Genomic DNA, 18,161 nt, shown 5'->3' on the forward strand with positions numbered 1-18,161 from the left:
AAAGAATAATATATAACTTATTATTAATCTTTATTTAATTGTAAATCGTCAGAGAGCAATAAAAATTGAGACGTAATGTTGAGACATCAAAAACATTTAAGTGAACAATTATGTACAAAAAAAACTTTTTGTACGAAAAATTAATATGAAAAATTTGGAACTATAAAATAAATACCAAATAAATTCTTCAGTGACAATATAATTAAGGTATAATAATTAAGGTAATATGACAATATAATTAAGGTATCACATTAAATGACTCGCGCTACTAAAATTAAACTGCTGAATTCTGTGAAAATCGAAGAAATTATTATATAATTATTATATAATTAAATATAATTAAATATTATATAATTAAATTATTATATAATTATTATTTATTATTATATAAAGAATTATTTCATTTTAATTCCGCGACGAAATACTAATTGGAGTTTATTTCACATAATATAAAGTCAAATTTATTGATTTATAAATTATTGATATACGGGGTCAAATTATTTAAAATATTATTTATTATATATTATTATATATTATTTAAAATATAACTTTTTAATAAAAAATATAAAAGAGTTACTTTTGAACAATCTTACTTCTTGATTCATCAATTAACGTTCGTAGATATCATATTATCCGTCGTGGATTAATGCGACACCTGGAGCGACTCGTAAAGCACATCCATCTTTCTCCGAGTTCGCCGAACAAATGCCGAAGTGATGACGTAATCAACCACCGCGCCGCGCGCCAGATGGCACGCTCCCCTCTCCCCTATTCCACGCCGTTCGCCGCGCGCCGTTTAGATATTAAACCGTGGCAAAAATATATTCACAGTTTATTTCAATTCTTTTTTTCAATTAATTTTTCTTTAATTCAATTATTCGTATTTTACATGATTTTAACAAACAGGTATCGTCGTACATTTCGCGCTTTGTTTTGTAGCATCTTTGATACTTGTTCAATTCCATATTACTTGGGGGATTCTTTTAAACGTAATTAGTAATTATTCGCGTGGAGTGTTTTTGACATTCTAATATTATGTCTCAATTTTCATTATTCTTTACTGCACGATTTTTGTTTTATTTCTTTAATTCGTTACACGCACACAATTAATCTTTATCTTAGATATTTCAAATTATGTTATAATAAGCGATTATTAGTTTGTAATAATTTTTTGTTATACGAAATCGGCGCAATGTACACAATATGTTTAACGAAAGGTTAACGCATTGTGTTTGTTACTTTTGAATTGTTTAATTCTATCATGTCTTATTCCGCATTCTTAATTCGGGAAAAGTGTAAGGTAGTATAAATGTAGATAGTGTAAATTATATTTAAATTATATATCATTAAATAAATACCAGGAAAAATATTTCATATATTAATTATGTAATATATATATATATATATATATATATAATATTGTAATATATATAATTATGTAAAAAATTGACATATTTTATATAAAATTATATATAATTACCACATTAAACGATTCGCGTCGCTAAAACTAAATTGCTGATTTCTAAGAAAATCGATATTATTTCATTAATAACGCGAAATACTAATTAGATTTTACTTTATTTCACATAATATAAAGTTAAATTATCAATATATTAATATACGGAATTCGGCCATATTTAAAAAAATAAAGATATTTAAAATAAATATTTTTAATAAAAAAGACAAAAAGAAAAATTCATTGCTTTAAATAACTTCTTCCAACCTATTAATTATATTTTAAATAAGTTTTCGAAATTTATTTTTTATTTTTTATTATTTTTTCTAAATAGTCATATCAGTCAGGAATCGGTCGTATTAAAAACAATTTTATTTAAAATATGTATTTTAAATAAAAAATTAAACAATTATTTAGTATTTATTATTTTAGAAAACTTTTTCTAACTTATATTTCTTATTCAATTTTTTAAGTAAATTTTTGAAATCTAATAAGGTACATTTCGTATTATCTGGCTTTATTGCGATTGTTATAATATATTTTAAAAAGAAATATGAACAAGAGTAACACGCGACATGGTTACCTGCCTGTACAAGCTTCGGTAATGGAATAATTGCGCAGTAAACGGAAATAACTTCGCGTAAACGTGACGCATCGTCCGCCCGTCTTTCCGCGCCAAAACAATCCCCATGGCCGCGCACCGATCATTTATTTAACTGTCGAAATATTAACATATTACAAAGTAAATAAAATAATATATTCTTTATACCTGTTCTCCGATAAATGGGCATTATTGCACGGGTTTTGCTTTTCTTACATTGGATTCATTACGCATTCACATAGCTCATGAATATCTTAGTTTAATTGTTACATTAAATGATTATTAGTTTGTATATAACCGGGAAAAAATATTATACATATATATGGATATTTTATATAATTATATATACAATATTATATGTGTACATTTTTTCCCGGGAACTTTATGTTATACAAAATTCGCGCAATGTACACAAGTTAATATTTTTAACAAAAGATTGATGCCTTGCTATTTTTTTTTATTACATTACTTTTGAATTACTGAATTTTGTCGATTCATACGTGTTATTTTTCATTCATTTAATCCAAAAAAATAGATAAATTATATTCAATGCAATATAACTTTTGTTGCATTCTAAGTATAATGTTAAAAATATAATACCAATTAAAATAAATTAGTAATTTGTATAATTTCTGTATTCTATGGCTGTAGTCAAAATCTCACCACAATTGCTTTGAAACATCATAGGCGACCTATTTCAGGTGTAAACGTAGCTGATGTAAACGTATATATAATAAATCTGTAAATCTGTAGCTGGTGTCAGGTGCTGATTTGAAATTGCTCAATGTTACCAATATAGTGAAATCAGATTGGTTACCAACTTAAAACATTCGCAATCGGTGGAACAAATGAGCAATATGGAGTCTCATGTGATATGTGACACACGGCACCGGGCAGTCATATTATATTAAAAATTTTATCGGAACTTCGTAATAATATTATAATAGATCGAATGTATTGCTGAGAAAATTGTTCTCGATCTATCGTTTCATGTCATTATGCTTTCGAGAAGAATTTAATTTTTAACGGCGAATATATAAAAAGTTGTATTTAGGTTAGTCTCTTGTTTTGAATTGACAGAACAGAATAGAGAAATTCTAAAGAGATGTATCTAAACATCTGTCGATTGTTGACACGAACATGCGTGAGGCAAATACACACCAGCGAATCGCGAAATTTAATGAAAGACCATTCTGACAACACGTTCCGAAAGAAATTACGTTCTACTGCCTTTTATTGGTCTGGAGTCGGAATTCTGGTAGTTGGTTTAAGTTATTCTGCAGTGCCTTTGTACAGAATGTTTTGTCAGGTGCAGTTGTGGTTCTTTAAGGATTATTTTATATTATTTAATTCAAGCTTAATTTCATCATTACTTTAATAAATTGAATATCATTTATATTAGCAAATTCTATCATTGCATTACACTAGATTAGAGTAATATATACAAAAGCTGTTTAATTAATAATATAATAATATAATAAAGCTGTGCATGTAATTGGCAAAGTTAAATATAAGAGCATAATAAATATTTAAATTTTATTGATTGGCCTAAAAACTGGGGGACTTAGTTTATATTAAACATTTTTAATTTTTTACATTCTCACTCATACATTTCTTCTCCTTTATAAATAGCACATAAATATTTTAAACGATCAAATATTCAATACTGTTCACATTATTCAATAAGATATACATTATTTTATTGTCAAAGTTGATTATATTATGCCACTACATATAGATACTTTATATAAAATAGCTTTTAGTATATATTAATCCAATGTAATGCGAATTTATCTTATATTTATTTTATATTGAATTTTCTTTTTGTTCTATAGTCATATAGTTATGGTGGAACATTATCAACTGGTCATGACGCTAGTAAAGTGTCCACGATGAAACCTTTTAAAAACAAAAAGATCAAAATTATGTTCAATGCGGATGTTGCGTCGTCAATGCAATGGAACTTCAAACCGCAGCAAAAGGAGATTACAGTTGTTCCTGGAGAAACGGCTTTAGCATTTTACACAGCCACAAATCCAACTGACACTCAAATTGTAGGAATATCCACATATAATGTTTTACCATTCGAAGTAGGACAATACTTTAATAAAATACAATGCTTCTGTTTCGAGGAACAGATGCTTAACCCACATGAACAAGTAAGTTCATTAGCATCAAATAAATGATCTATAATCCAGTTTTTTCTATTTTTAACAGCTTTATTTTCTTTATATCCGTTGTTATTCTCTAATAGAAATTATGAACATTTATATAATATATATGATTAAATTAGGCAGTGTGTAGTATAAATTATTATATATTATATATATATATATATATATATATTTATTTATTTATTTATTTATGTATTAAGGTTGACATGCCAGTGTTCTTCTTCATTGATCCAGAATTCATAGAGGATCCAAGGATGGAGTTTATTGATGAAATAGTTCTCTCCTATACGTTTTTTGAAGCCAAACCTGGATTTAATTTGCCTGTACCGAGCTATGTCAAAAGTCATTCAACAAAGTAAAGTGTAATTATGTTTAATAGTTCTAGTGTAATTATGACAATTGTACAAATGAATAAATATTTAATGTATAATATATTTTTTCAAATCTCCTACTCGTGGAAATATCACGTAGCCTAAATTCCTTTAGGAGTGTATTTCAAGTGACACAACTGAACATTCTCATAAATGGCAGTATTCGTATGTAGAGCACGACATTAACGAATATATCTTTAAAATCTAAATAAAGCATTAACAGGATACGCACGTCTAAGACCACAAACTTTTTCCTTATCGATATATATTGCGTCTATTTTCAGGGCAAGATCGTGTTCGAGCATAGTTCGAGTTCGCAGCAGTTTCTGATGTTGATTCTCAAGTTCTTTCAATGACTTATGCATGCGCTCGAGTTGATGATTTATTTCGTCAATCTCTTTCTGAAGACTGCAAAATAGCATTTTCAAATAATGTCCACATATATTGCTGAATACGTTATAAAATTATATACCTTGCGTAGGCATAGTCACGACATAATTCCATATCGGGACGATGCATCCTCGCTTCCATCCTCGTATGTGCAACTTTGGTTGCATAATTTTTATCTGCGATAGCCTTACGCACTAATTCTAAATTTTTTTCAACGTCAAATATTTCCTGTTGCACCTGTAATATTTCACGAATCGCGTTTAATCCGAAAAGGCTACATGAGTAACACTTTATACCTTTTGCAAATGCTGTTGCAGCTTGTTCTTAGCCTCAAGTAATTCGGATGATCTATGTGTTAAAGCGTTGTTGGTATTACTCCAACTATTCCACATTTCCTGAGCAATTTTATTCACAAGACTTTCGGCAGTGGTGCGTAATTGACAAGATTTGTTCCGTTCTGTTTGGGATCTTTGCACTATTCTATTCACTGCATCCGCCCAGGTTTCTTGCTCTGAAACACTAACAAGCTAACAATTAATTATAATAGTTATTAAAAATTATACAAATATTATATAATTAAATACCATGGATCGTATTTCTCAATTCCAGAATAATATTGTAATCCATGGGTATGATTGCTCAATTGATGACAAATACTATCTATGCCTAGGGCACACTCCTTATTCTTTAAATCCAATTCTAGTTGATTCTGTGAAGCTCTGCAATTTCGTAACTACAAGCAGAATAACATTAATTATTTTAATCATGTCGGTTAGATAGGAATTCTGCTATAAATTAAGGTATAATTTACCTGATCCTTGCATTTGTCCAAACAGGTTTCCAATTTCTTTTGATTTGTCCGCAAATTTTCTACTTCTCGCAATAAACATTTTTCCGACTCATCATGTACCAATTCTGTGCCTAAAAATATAAAATTATTTATTGTAACTTTTTATGCGCACATAATATATTTAAAACATGAAATATAAATTAAAAATAGTTTTGTAATATTCTGCATACCTTTTCTAGCTTCCCTGTGATACAGACACTCTTCTGCGATGTGTAAAGGTCCTTCAATATCTCGTGATGCCTTTTCTAAAATATTTCGGCAATCATGGAGTCTCTCGATTTCATGAAGCATTCTCTCTAATTCCGCTGCTACTTCGTTGCGCCAAAAAGTAATGTCGTTTATTCTCTCGCCAAGTCTTCGGCTGGTATCGTATTGGCCATGCTGTATCTTCTCCTCGGCATTTCTAAAAAATATTTGAAATTCAGATTTAACATCGGTTTTATACACAATATATTTAAAAATTATTCTTAAAAAGTTGTACCTGATAATTCTTAGGGCATCGTTTCGCGTTCTCTCGGAATAATGCCTCTGTGAATCTGCTTCGTTGTAATATCTCACTTGTTTCTGAAACCATTCGTGCGGTGTGTATCTCGTATAAAGGGCGGCTTGTGATGCATGAACAGGATTGCGTTGATAGCCCGTAATCAGATTTGGAAATTTCAATGGCCTTGTACTCATTTTATTACTTGCTCCCAGTGCATAACTTGACATCGACTTTGTGACTCTGCAAGAAAATAATATAATTATACTCTTCATATTCATATCCAGATCTATATGCTGAATATTTATTCAAGATGAAGATAAGAGTAAGATGAGGATTTATCGAGAATCGGCAATGATATAATAAAATAGCAAAAATTGTTAAATCATATATATATAAAAGTACAGTATCTGTTTGTTAAATCAATCATTCTATAAAGGGTTCAAAGCATGATGTCTTATAGTTGTTATCATAGGAGTGTTAAAGCAAATGAATCATAATTACTTCTAAGAGAAAATATTGAATCTACTTACAAGGGGATAACTTCTGTATTCTCGAACCCAACATTCGGTCTCCATGGTAATAAATGGTGTGTACGAGTATAATCACCTATACGGATTGGAACTACTGGTTCCATATAAGACATTGAACCTGCAGCTGTACTCCATGGTTGTAATTGCTACAAATTAATATATTAAAGTGTATAGTTATTAAAGTGTATAGTTAAAAAATAATTATTTTTTTATTTCATCTTTGTGTGAAGAGTTTGAATTACATATATCTCATATCCTAAACTTATATTTAATGTCAACATGTTCCTAGAATTATTTTTCTACAGAAAAGTAATATTTTTATTAAATTTAGTGAGAAATAAATACACATCAATAATTATATGTTAAATAAATCTATAGATTATAATAGAAATATAATTATTCTCATATAATGAAACAGATATACATTTATTATACATTAATTATGAGATACAAAAAATTAAAATAAAAGAGCCATTTTTTAATAGAAAAAGTTTATTAAAAATTTAAATTATCCTAGTTGAATTATTATGATAAAATAATATTCTATCTTGTTATATCCTGTTAGTTTTTCTTCTTGAAAAAAGAAAAAAATAACAAAATATAACAGTAGAAATATAATAGTGCATTTTGAAAAAGTTTTTTATATTCTTATATATTTATCAATGTATATACCAGAGAAAAATTAATGATCTAACATGGCAGATGTACCTAGCGAAGCTCCCGAACGTGAGTTGTATATTCAATACGATTTAAATTGGTATTAAAAATAAATTTAATTAATTAAAGACATATAAACTTGATATCCCTTGAAATTACATAATTATTGATATGTATTATATATATATATATATATATATCTATTATATTATGCTTATAATGTGAATCAGAATTAAAGGTTATGTTAGAACAATATATTAGGAAAAAGTTCGTGGCGTTTTTCCCATTACCTCTAACGGGAAAAACACCACGAACTTTCTCACCTAATATTTATTACACTGTATATTTTAATTTTGATACTTTTCATTCATTGTTTATAAAGCGTATAATTTTTTAATGTTTTATTATTATTCATTTTAAAAATACTAACTAGTTTTTATTTAAAATAATAAAATAAGCTATCTTTTATCATATTGATAAATGATGTATGAATCATCATTTTTCTTTTTTTGCCAAATTCTTTCTATTATGGCTGTGTTTCAAAATTGACTACCAGTACTGAAAATTTATATATGCACATAATGTAAACTGTAGCATTTTCAGTGCTAGTAGTAATTTTGGAACATGGTCTCTCTTTCTCTCTCTCTCTATATATATATATATAGAGTGCTCCAAATATTAAAAAACTTATGAAATTATTTTATTTATTATTTTAGATTGTCCTGGAACCCAGAGTGAGAGTGCTGGCAAAGCATCAGCTTGTGCGGGATGCCCGAATCAATCGCTATGTTCTTCCGGAGCTACCAAGCAGCCAGATCCTGGTATTGCGCTTGTGAAAGAAAGACTTACTTCAGTGCGAAATAAGCTGTTAGTGCTTTCAGGCAAAGGAGGAGTAGGCAAAAGTACTGTGACATCATTACTATCCAGGTGTCTTGCAGCAAATAATCCTGACAGAAATGTAAGCATATAACTAATCATAACTGAAAACGAAAATATTGTGTGATAATGTGTTGTTTAGAACAAATACTCGATTGCTTTAGCTTTTGTGTCTTATATATATATATATTCTATGTATATTCTATATTATGTCATGCTAACATAGATACCATATATTTTACTGTCACATAAATAATCTCACATTTATATAAAGTTAAAAAGCAAGTTAATATAATAACTCACTCTTTTGCCCATTCCAAGTACATCCATATGATTTTCAATGTACATGTTGACATAGTGAACGCCTAGCAGCTACCTTGTAGGAAATAACCTCAGACAGAGAATATCTATAGTTGACTAATGGCTATATATGTCGTATCAGCCAGTGCCAGTTCCTTATTGATTATCAGACTTTTAGTATTCTCATTTTTATTATTAGTTATTTCAAGTCAGTATTTTAGTCAGTATTTCAGAGATATAAATACAGATTCAATATAATTAAATTGTATTTATATTTTTGATATAAATATCATAATACCAAATATAATTTAATTAATCTTTATGATATATATTGGAAAATAATAATAAATTTTATTAGAGAGACATTTCAAATCTTGTTTGTGTATCTTATTTAGGTGGGAGTACTGGATATTGACATTTGTGGACCATCGCAGCCAAGGGTACTGGGAGCACTTGGTGAACAAATTCATCAAAGTGGATCAGGATGGTCACCTGTAGTAAGTAAACTCAAACTGAAGCAGAATTATTATATCACTAAAAAATCTATTATATAACATTGTATATTATTTTGTTTTAGTATATCGAGGATAATTTATCACTAATGTCGATTGGTTTTTTGCTCAGCAGTCCAAGTGATGCAGTTATTTGGAGAGGACCAAAGAAGAATGGTATCAACACTTTTAAGATTTCATCTTTTATAATTCTTATTATATTAAGCTATATGATTTTCGTTATAAATAGATTTATCTACACAAATAGATTTATCTTCAGGTATGATTAGGCAGTTTCTGTCAGAAGTTGATTGGGGTAGCTTAGATTATCTCATTCTGGATACACCGCCTGGCACATCAGATGAACATTTGTCAGCTACGTCGTATCTAAAAGGTGCCGGCATAACAGGTGCCATAATTGTCACGACACCTCCACAAGTTGCTCTCTTGGATGTCAGAAAAGAAATAGACTTTTGTAGAAAAGTGAATATTCCAATCTTGGGTGTGATTGAGAACATGAGTATCTTCATATGTCCTAAATGCAAAGTAAAAACAATGCGAATAGAATAAAAAAAATAAAATGGAAGGATATGATTAATGAAATATCTTTGTACACAGAATACCGCAGAAATATTCCCAGCTTTGTCAGGTGGAGCACGAACAATGTCGAATGAATTAAATGTAGAGTTCTTAGGCTCGATACCTTTAGATCCGTTGCTAACTAGATGTTGCGACGAGGGTAAAAATTTTCTAACGGAAATGCCAGATTCGCCAACCGTTAGTGTTTTAAACGAAATTTGCAAGAGTAAGATTTTAATATATTTTAGAAGAAAATTTGATTTTTCATGGAAATTACAACAAAATATTTTTGTTTCCAGATATTGTTCGAAAGTGTGAAGAAGAAAAAGAGAATTGTCTCAATAATTCCCAGTAATAACGCAAAATCTTTTGTATAAAAATTTATTTGTATATTCGCTTGTTTTGCTGATTAAATCTATTATAAAGTTTCATTTTGTGTTAATGTAACTTTTCATTTTAAAACTTCATGCTTTGCTACTTTAATCAATGTGATTTATAGGTTCGAAGATGTAATAATACAAAATTTTCCATCTATTTGCTTTATTATATTACTTTAAAAAGATATGAGCAACATATAATGATATAAGTATTTTTGATAAAAGTACAAGAAATTTTTAAAAAACGCTGTAATAATGTTGATGAATTCCGACTCATTGTCAGCTTAAAGGTAACTTTACTTAATGACCGTTTTCTTGAATGTTTGATAAGCGAATAACGGTAACAATAGAAAGATTACAAATTTGCCTGTAATTTTTACAACAATGTTTTCTATTTTATTTTCTTATATATATATATATATATATATCTTCGATATTAGAATATTGTAATATAATGTAAAAGTATAATCATATAATGTAAATATAATATAAAGATAATATAATGTAAATTGTAAAGGTTGTATTGTATTAAAGATATAAAAAGATCGATTTATTATTATTGATACATCTATGGTTCTTCCACCATGGATTATTAATAAGAATTTTTTATTTTTGTTTTAATTCTATACGAATGAAGATAGAATAATTTTTCTCTACATCGATAATCTCTTCCTGGAAAATTCCCATATCTTACATTACGTTCGATGGTCTAAACAAAGATAACATATGATACATGTCTGATGCACACGTTGCGTGGAAATACATAAGATCCAATACACACGAGGCAAGATCAGATGTTCATTATGCATAGCAGCCAGTGATATCGACGAAGTGCGATGACTGATTCAGAACCGGGCGCGAGATTCTGTGCTCAAAAATAATACTGTAAGTTCTTTGTGCACAGTGATATATGCAATACAAAATATTATTTTCAGAAGTCTAGTGCGTATTTGTGCAACGAATAAATATAATTCTGATTATTTGCAGGTTACATCAATCTGAATATATCTATGAGGAATATATTAAAATGTGTAGTATAAAACGCAATATATTTTTCGTGTAGAAATACATGCATTAGGACGATAACATTATCAGTAAGACGAAAAAAATTACAGTTTGCTCAAAAGCAGTCCATTTAAAAATACTCATTTAAATACATATATTTATATCCATTTAATTTTAGACTTGGTTAAAGAAAGAATTATTATTTTGTTCCGACAGTAATGATTGTGTAGCTTTGTACAAGTATATTGACGTGTAAATTGTTTAATAATTCTTATCGCTTTCAGACAACTTGTTAACGAGTTATTTGTAGTAATAGAATTTTGAAGTCAAGTCAAGAACTTGAAGAATGGCTAATGTAGAAATAAATAGACAGGATGTTTCTGAAAAATCAAGATATTACAGTGCAACTAAAGAACGTCCAAACAAAATTATGGAGAAATTTAATACCATTGTAGTTAAAACATTAAACAATAAATTCTATGAGCCATCAATAAAAAAACACGAAAAAGAAGAGTCGAATCTTGATAAACGTCATAATGTAAAACGTACGATAATGACATTATTCTTGGGTCTCATCACGGCTTTATTGTTGTTTCATCTTGGTCTTCCATTATTATACGCGATTATAAATCCGTTACGTACTATAAATAGTTACAATGCAGAAGTGGAATTTATGATTGATATAAATAACGATACCATTGAGGAGACAAGATATCAGCATATATTAGTGGATACTCCTGATATATACATCGAACAAGAAACATATGATCGTAAAATAGTGCCTTTGAAGGAAGAAAATACAGCATTTAACAATGCTCAAGTAAGCAAAAATCTCATTATAGTCTTTATTATAAGAAAAACAACATATTATGTCATTTATATTTGTATTTATTGCGTTATTATATTATATGCACATATTTAAAGCAGTGCAGCAACGTTCCTGAAATATTACGCTTTGATTGTCATCCAGAGGATGGAGCATCGCAACTTTCTTGCATAAATAGAGGATGTTGTTGGAATCCTCGTGAAAATAACAAAAATGAAAAGGATATATTGTTATATATTCCTTACTGTTATTATCCCGATGGATGGAATCTGTATAAATATATTAACCGCAGTCAGGATGGAAATAATTTCTTGGGTTTTCTCAGTCAAGAAAAAAAATCTGTGTACAAGAACAATGTGCCTCTTGTCAAGGTAGAAGCCACAGGCATAAACAGCTCAATTCTGCGTGTGAAGGTATAATATTTACAAAATATTTAAAGTCTGCGACACATAAGTTTGGGACACACATGAACAGATGGACACACGATGGACACACGATGTTCGTTTTCCAGCTAGCAAACCAATAGGAAAACAAGCATCGTGTGTCACTAGCTTAAGTTTCATACAGTACTATAAGAAAAGAATAACATACAATTTTTAGATATATGATCCTTTTAAAATGCGATATGAACCACCATGGCCAATTAGATCGGATCCGAAGCCATTTTTATATCAAGTTGTTGACACAAAATATCAATTTAATAGCGATGATATAAAACCTGGTTTTAAAGTCAATAGAATCAGTGATGGCACAACATTGTAAGTATAAATTACTTTGTTGTATTCAGAATATTATATTTAGTAAAAGCATTAATTAACAATCATATGATATCAATATTATAATTTCACACTTAACAATATAAGTATAATGTGATATGTTGTATGTAATAGTTATATTGAATATAAAATTATAACATTGATATCATATTATTGTTAGTTGATGTTTAATGGGTAAGGTTTTAATGGAAGCGTAAAAATTAAGTATTTTAATTTTGATTGCTAAACAAAGTTATGAAAATTATTTAAATTACTTTTCTAATATACTCTGTATGCAGATTCAATTCCATTGGGATTGGAGGTTTCATATTTGCTGACCAGTTTCTACAAATAAGCTCATTGTTACCAACAAGTAATATTTATGGCATTGGCGGGCATCAATCGAGCTTAAAATTAAATATTAATTGGCAAATATTCACTCTATTTAATAAAGATCAACCACCAATGGAAAACGTACGTTGCTCAATTTTATTATACGCAAATGAATCATGACAAATGGATTATTATGCATATTGCAAATAATATCTTTTCTCTTTATCTAATTAGGCAAATCTATATGGATCTCATCCATTTTATATTATTATGGAGGAATCTGGAATGGCTCATGGAGTTTTATTTTTAAATAGTAATGCTATGGGTACGCTTTTTACTTTTTCTAAAACAAATGTATGATATATAATTTTCTTTTCCAAATAATTTCATGTGATTCATTTTAGATGTGATACTACAGCCTACACCGGCTATAACGTTTAGAACAATCGGTGGTATTTTTGATATTTACTTTTTCCTGGGACCGACTCCAGCCGATGTAGTGAAACAATATTCTGAAATTGTAGGCAAACCATTTATGCCACCCTATTGGTCGCTCGGTTTTCATTTATGCAGGTATTATATCAGTATAAAATAATATTTTCAACATGCAATTTTACATTAACATTTTGTACATCGATTAGATATGGGTATGAATCACTGGAAAATACTAAAGCAGTATGGAGCAGAACGAGAACAGCTGGAATCCCATTTGTAATGTCTACTTTTATAACTTTTTAAAACGTTTCAAAATATAAGCTAAACATTATCATGAATTATATTGTGTTTATAGGATACTCAATGGAATGATCTGGATTATATGGATAAAAATAATGATTTTACATATAATAAAGAGAAATTTAAAGATTTACCTAAGTTTGTAGAAGAAATTCACTCGGTATAATAGACTTATATAAAAGATTATCAATCGATCGAAGTCAATATACATTACAGCAATTGTTTTCTATTTTAGGCAGGAATGCATTATATACCTTTAATTGATGCCGGCATATCTGCTTCCGAAGATAACGGTTCTTATCTGCCTTATGACGAAGGAATAAAACAAGACATATTTATAAAAGACGGTGAATCCGACAAACCTTTCATCGGTAAAGTTTGGAATCTTTTTTCTACAGTATGGCCCGATTTCACAAATCCTAAAACTATGATCTATTATACAAATATGATGAGCGATATGCATAATAATTTTGCGTACGATGGTACATGGATTGTAAGTATCGATTGTTAAAAATTACCTCAATATTATTGAGTTAATTTTAAATTACTTCAAATTTTTCAATCATCAAGGATATGAACGAACCATCCAATTTTTATAATGGTAATAAGAATGGTTGTACACATAATAATTTAGATTATCCCGAATATATTCCCAATGTTGTTGGCGGTTTACTCGCTACAAAAACTCTTTGCATGAATGCGAAACATTATTTGGGCACTCATTATAATCTTCACAATACTTATGGAATGAGCCAAGCGATTACCACAAATTAGTAAGTAAAAAAAACTAATCTATAATCTTTCAACTTTTATAGAGAATTTAAGATTTATAATATAAAAATATATAAAGAAAAAACCAATCACACACACACACACACGCACGCACGCGCACACACACACACACACACACAAAGCTCATAAATTAGGATGTTTATACAAAGTATCCCAGAAATAGGTGACCAAACTTTGATGATATCATGTTCTAGTGTTCCTAAAGTCCCAGACACAATGCGAAGGAATAGCGATAACGTTAGAAATAATTCACACGATTTCAACTTATCAGAAATCAGATATCCTGAAATATACCGTTTTTGATAGGTTGAAATAGTGTTATTTCTATCGCTATCGCTATTCCTTCGCATTGTGTCTGGGGCTTAAGGACGAAAAACAGTATAAACATAGGTCAGTATAAACATAGGCCCGGAAATTCTTTCTTTTTAAGATAAAAACACTATGTTTGTGAGATAACTTTAAAGATTTGTAACTTACTTGAAAAAACTAAATATATTCTTTATAGGGCATCATCTTTGCTGAAATTTTACAGAATACACTGAGCTTTTCTGCAGTTTTTGTTACTTCGTCCCTACATGAAATTCTCACTCGATATTGGAATAAATCATCTTGATAACACTATCTTAACTATGCAACGTTTAGAAACTAATTTACTATGATAAGTTGCCTTCATGACAGTATCACTTACTCTACCATAATATTCATGTGATATCTATCCATATAAATTTTTGAGATAAACAAAAAGTGTTTATATTTCAAGAAGGAAGAGTTTCCAGACCTATGATTTTTTTTCATTCTTAGGGACTGTAGAATATGATACTAAAATTTGGTCACCTATTTTTGAGATACCCTGTATAATATCAATTAAATTTAATATTTAATATATATTAAAATAAGCGAAACTAGTTACAATTTTATGGAATCTTTATCAGTTGTGTAAAGTTAACGTTACAAATTAATTAAAATATAGATAATCAGAAAGAATAAAAAGTCTCGGAAAATTATATTAATTACATTTAATATAGATACAATCAATCTATAGTCTCAGTTACGAACAAAACTTGATTGCTCTTTTGATATCTTTTGATCAGTTAAAATTTCAATCTTTAATCAATTTTTTGATTAATTAACACGATTTCAACAAATGAGATAAGTTATGGTACAATTTCCACTATGGTACAATTTCAGATATTGTCAATAGTTGAAAAACGAATGACGAACAATCATATATAAATTGTGACCAATTAATTATGAAATAAGATTGGTAAAAATTTTTTACTTCTAATACTAACAACGGTTGAAAACGCAATAATCCGTCGTGTGCTTGCGAGATTATGGATTGACTGCATTTATATTGGATATAATTATTATAATTTTTCATGACTTTTTACTTTTTTTGATTTTTGATCATTTATATTTTAATTAATTTGTAATGTAAACTTTATGCGATTAATGAAGATTTGTAAAGTTAAAACTAGTTTCGCTTATTTTAATGTTAAATTAAACATTAAATTTAATGTTAAGTTTAAACATTAAATTTAATTGCTACAACATCCTAATTTATTAGCTCGTCTTTGATCGGTTTTTCTTTATATATTTTTATATTATAATTTGAATAACAAGCAGATTATGATTGTTCTATCTTTTAAGAATTTATCCTATTTCAAACTATGTGCAGTGCTCTTAGGAAAATTAGATTAAAGAGACCATTTATAATATCGCGTTCGACATGGATAGGACATGGTCATTATGCGGGTCATTGGACGGGTGACGTTTATTCATCATGGTAATTAAAATCCATCTTAATGTACATCTCATCATTTTCGTTATGTAACTAATTAAAAAATCATTTTATCAGGCATGATTTAAAGATGAGTATTCCAGCTATTTTGTCATTCAATTTTTATCAAGTTCCAATGGTGGGCGCAGATATTTGCGGTTTTAATGGAAACACAACTACTGCATTGTGCAATCGTTGGATGCAACTTGGTGCTTTTTATCCATTTTCTCGAAATCATAATTCCGATAATACAATTGTAAGTACCGACGCATCGATATATAATTTCAATAATAATTATTGAATTTGAAGTATTCTCAATATAATATATAAATATATTAATATATATGTACATAGGAGCAAGATCCAGTTGCTATGGGCGATTTGGTCGTACAATCATCAAAAAATTCTCTCAAAATACGTTATCGATTTTTACCATATTTGTACACCTTATTCTTCAGAGCACATAAATTTGGGGAAACCGTGGTACGGCCACTTTTCTTTGAGTACGTATCGATACTTTGTGTCGTACCTATATTGTGAATAATATTTTATATGTATACATATATACATAATGAATGTTAATAGATTTATCGAAGATCGGCGAACTTACGATATTGATAAACAATTTCTTTGGGGAAATTCGCTTATGATCAATCCAGTTCTCGAAGAGGTATGTCATCAATTTATTTTATTATTTACATAATATGAAATGCTGTGATATTTAGTTAATCGCTTTGATTTATGTTTTGCAGAACAAAATTGCGGTAACTGTTTATGTACCACGTGGTTTGTGGTATGATTATTATACCTTCAATTCCTATTTCTCCATCGGAAAATATTATACCTTCCCTGCACCGATTGACAAAATACCATTATTGATTCGTGCAGGTTCGATTCTTCCAGCACAAGATCCGGGTGTAACAACGACAGAAAGCAGAAAAAACAATTTTGAATTAATAGTAACATTGAATGAAACTAAAAATGCTATAGGAGAATTGTATTGGGACGATGGTGATAGCTTAGGTAAAACATATCTTGTATTAAATGATTGTATATTAAATTATATCTTGACTGTTAATTATTTTTAATGTATAGATTCCATAAAAAAGAAAGAATATTTGTGGCTGTCTTTCATTGCAAATCAATCAAGTTTATTGAATATGGAAATGGATAAAAGTTCTTTTAACGAAGAGGTAATATTGGGAACAGTACAGATTTTTGGATTACGACCAGTCACCACAGTATTCCTAAATAGCAATGAGATAGGCTTTTCATTTAATCTTTCCACATCGGTAAGTGTTTCATTAAATAATGATGAATACTTGAATAACAATGAAAGTAAAACGGCATAATTAAAAAGTGAATTTTTAAAAATTTATAAAAATTATTTCAGAGCTTACATATTACTGGTTTGCAAGTAGATATGAGACAACCATTTATATTTAACTGGATATTTGAAGAATCTATTTTCAATATTAATTATACGTAAATTTTCTATCGCGGTATGTGAATCTCATGACTTAATTTAAGTGATAAATGCTACATGTATTTTTTTTTATAGATATCTTACTTTAGATTGATATATTTTTCTTATGCAATTATACAAATAGCGTGTGAAAAAATAAAGCAATTAAATCATTGTTTATACAAATATTTTACATATATATATATAATATATATATATATATATATATATATATATATATATATATAGTAGTAGTAGTAGTACGTACGTAGTACGTACGTAACGTAAGTTAACGTAACGTAACGTAAACGTAATTAATTTAATTAATTATTAA

The 18,161-nt window shown here is 28.6% G+C and overlaps 4 protein-coding genes across 4 annotated transcripts; 3 read left to right on the forward strand and 1 right to left on the reverse strand.

The window, feature by feature from the left end:
* Positions 1-3,162: 3,162 nt before the first annotated feature.
* Positions 3,163-4,590, forward strand: LOC105623982 (cytochrome c oxidase assembly protein COX11, mitochondrial). The gene is made up of 3 exons (XM_012205351.1): positions 3,163-3,366; positions 3,893-4,216; positions 4,432-4,590. The coding sequence occupies exons 1-3, from the start codon at positions 3,163-3,165 to the stop codon at positions 4,588-4,590; spliced, it is 687 nt and encodes a 228-aa protein (XP_012060741.1).
* Positions 4,591-4,799: 209 nt separating this feature from the next.
* On the reverse strand, positions 4,800-8,737 carry LOC105623983 (tektin-3-like). Its single transcript, XM_012205352.1, has 9 exons — positions 8,693-8,737; positions 6,857-7,002; positions 6,324-6,566; positions 6,013-6,245; positions 5,804-5,913; positions 5,577-5,725; positions 5,289-5,511; positions 5,075-5,229; positions 4,800-5,010 (listed from the first exon to the last, which is right to left on the reverse strand). The coding sequence occupies exons 1-9, from the start codon at positions 8,735-8,737 to the stop codon at positions 4,800-4,802; spliced, it is 1,515 nt and encodes a 504-aa protein (XP_012060742.1).
* A 72-nt stretch (positions 8,738-8,809) lies between these two features.
* On the forward strand, positions 8,810-10,114 carry LOC105624011 (cytosolic Fe-S cluster assembly factor NUBP1 homolog). The gene is made up of 6 exons (XM_012205382.1): positions 8,810-8,866; positions 9,085-9,186; positions 9,267-9,357; positions 9,431-9,726; positions 9,799-9,985; positions 10,059-10,114. The coding sequence occupies exons 1-6, from the start codon at positions 8,810-8,812 to the stop codon at positions 10,112-10,114; spliced, it is 789 nt and encodes a 262-aa protein (XP_012060772.1).
* Positions 10,115-10,961: 847 nt separating this feature from the next.
* On the forward strand, positions 10,962-17,851 carry LOC105623984 (lysosomal alpha-glucosidase-like). Its single transcript, XM_012205354.1, has 19 exons — positions 10,962-11,021; positions 11,124-11,230; positions 11,426-11,961; positions 12,066-12,380; positions 12,568-12,725; positions 13,022-13,196; positions 13,290-13,380; positions 13,460-13,628; positions 13,697-13,766; positions 13,846-13,950; positions 14,026-14,283; positions 14,361-14,563; positions 16,261-16,368; positions 16,441-16,618; positions 16,717-16,865; positions 16,948-17,032; positions 17,115-17,385; positions 17,458-17,654; positions 17,756-17,851. The coding sequence occupies exons 3-19, from the start codon at positions 11,488-11,490 to the stop codon at positions 17,849-17,851; spliced, it is 3,102 nt and encodes a 1,033-aa protein (XP_012060744.1). The 5' UTR covers positions 10,962-11,021; positions 11,124-11,230; positions 11,426-11,487.
* The last annotated feature ends 310 nt before the right edge of the window (positions 17,852-18,161 follow it).

Source organism: Atta cephalotes (genome assembly GCF_000143395.1).
Source record: "Atta cephalotes unplaced genomic scaffold scaffold00070, whole genome shotgun sequence".
Taxonomy (NCBI): domain Eukaryota; kingdom Metazoa; phylum Arthropoda; class Insecta; order Hymenoptera; family Formicidae; genus Atta; species Atta cephalotes.

Excerpts from the sequence above, each read along its gene's own strand:
- LOC105623983 (XM_012205352.1), bottom strand. The coding sequence starts at position 8,737 with ATGTACATTGAAAATCATATGGATGTACTTGGAATGGGCAAAAGA. Across the intron at positions 7,003-8,692 it reads TACTTGGAATGGGCAAAAGA|CAATTACAACCATGGAGTAC; the intron begins GTGAGTTATTAT and ends ATTAATTTGTAG. Across the intron at positions 5,726-5,803 it reads TGGACAAATGCAAGGATCAG|TTACGAAATTGCAGAGCTTC; the intron begins GTAAATTATACC and ends TTCTGCTTGTAG.
- LOC105623984 (XM_012205354.1), top strand. The coding sequence starts at position 11,488 with ATGGCTAATGTAGAAATAAATAGACAGGATGTTTCTGAAAAATCAAGA. Across the intron at positions 13,767-13,845 it reads GAACAGCTGGAATCCCATTT|GATACTCAATGGAATGATCT; the intron begins GTAATGTCTACT and ends TTGTGTTTATAG. Across the intron at positions 16,866-16,947 it reads GTACGGCCACTTTTCTTTGA|ATTTATCGAAGATCGGCGAA; the intron begins GTACGTATCGAT and ends GAATGTTAATAG.
- LOC105624011 (XM_012205382.1), top strand. The coding sequence starts at position 8,810 with ATGGCTATATATGTCGTATCAGCCAGTGCCAGTTCCTTATTGATTATC. Across the intron at positions 8,867-9,084 it reads TATTGATTATCAGACTTTTA|GTGGGAGTACTGGATATTGA; the intron begins GTATTCTCATTT and ends TATCTTATTTAG. Across the intron at positions 9,187-9,266 it reads GATCAGGATGGTCACCTGTA|TATATCGAGGATAATTTATC; the intron begins GTAAGTAAACTC and ends ATTTTGTTTTAG.
- LOC105623982 (XM_012205351.1), top strand. The coding sequence starts at position 3,163 with ATGTATCTAAACATCTGTCGATTGTTGACACGAACATGCGTGAGGCAA. Across the intron at positions 3,367-3,892 it reads TGTACAGAATGTTTTGTCAG|TCATATAGTTATGGTGGAAC; the intron begins GTGCAGTTGTGG and ends TTTGTTCTATAG. Across the intron at positions 4,217-4,431 it reads TGCTTAACCCACATGAACAA|GTTGACATGCCAGTGTTCTT; the intron begins GTAAGTTCATTA and ends TTATGTATTAAG.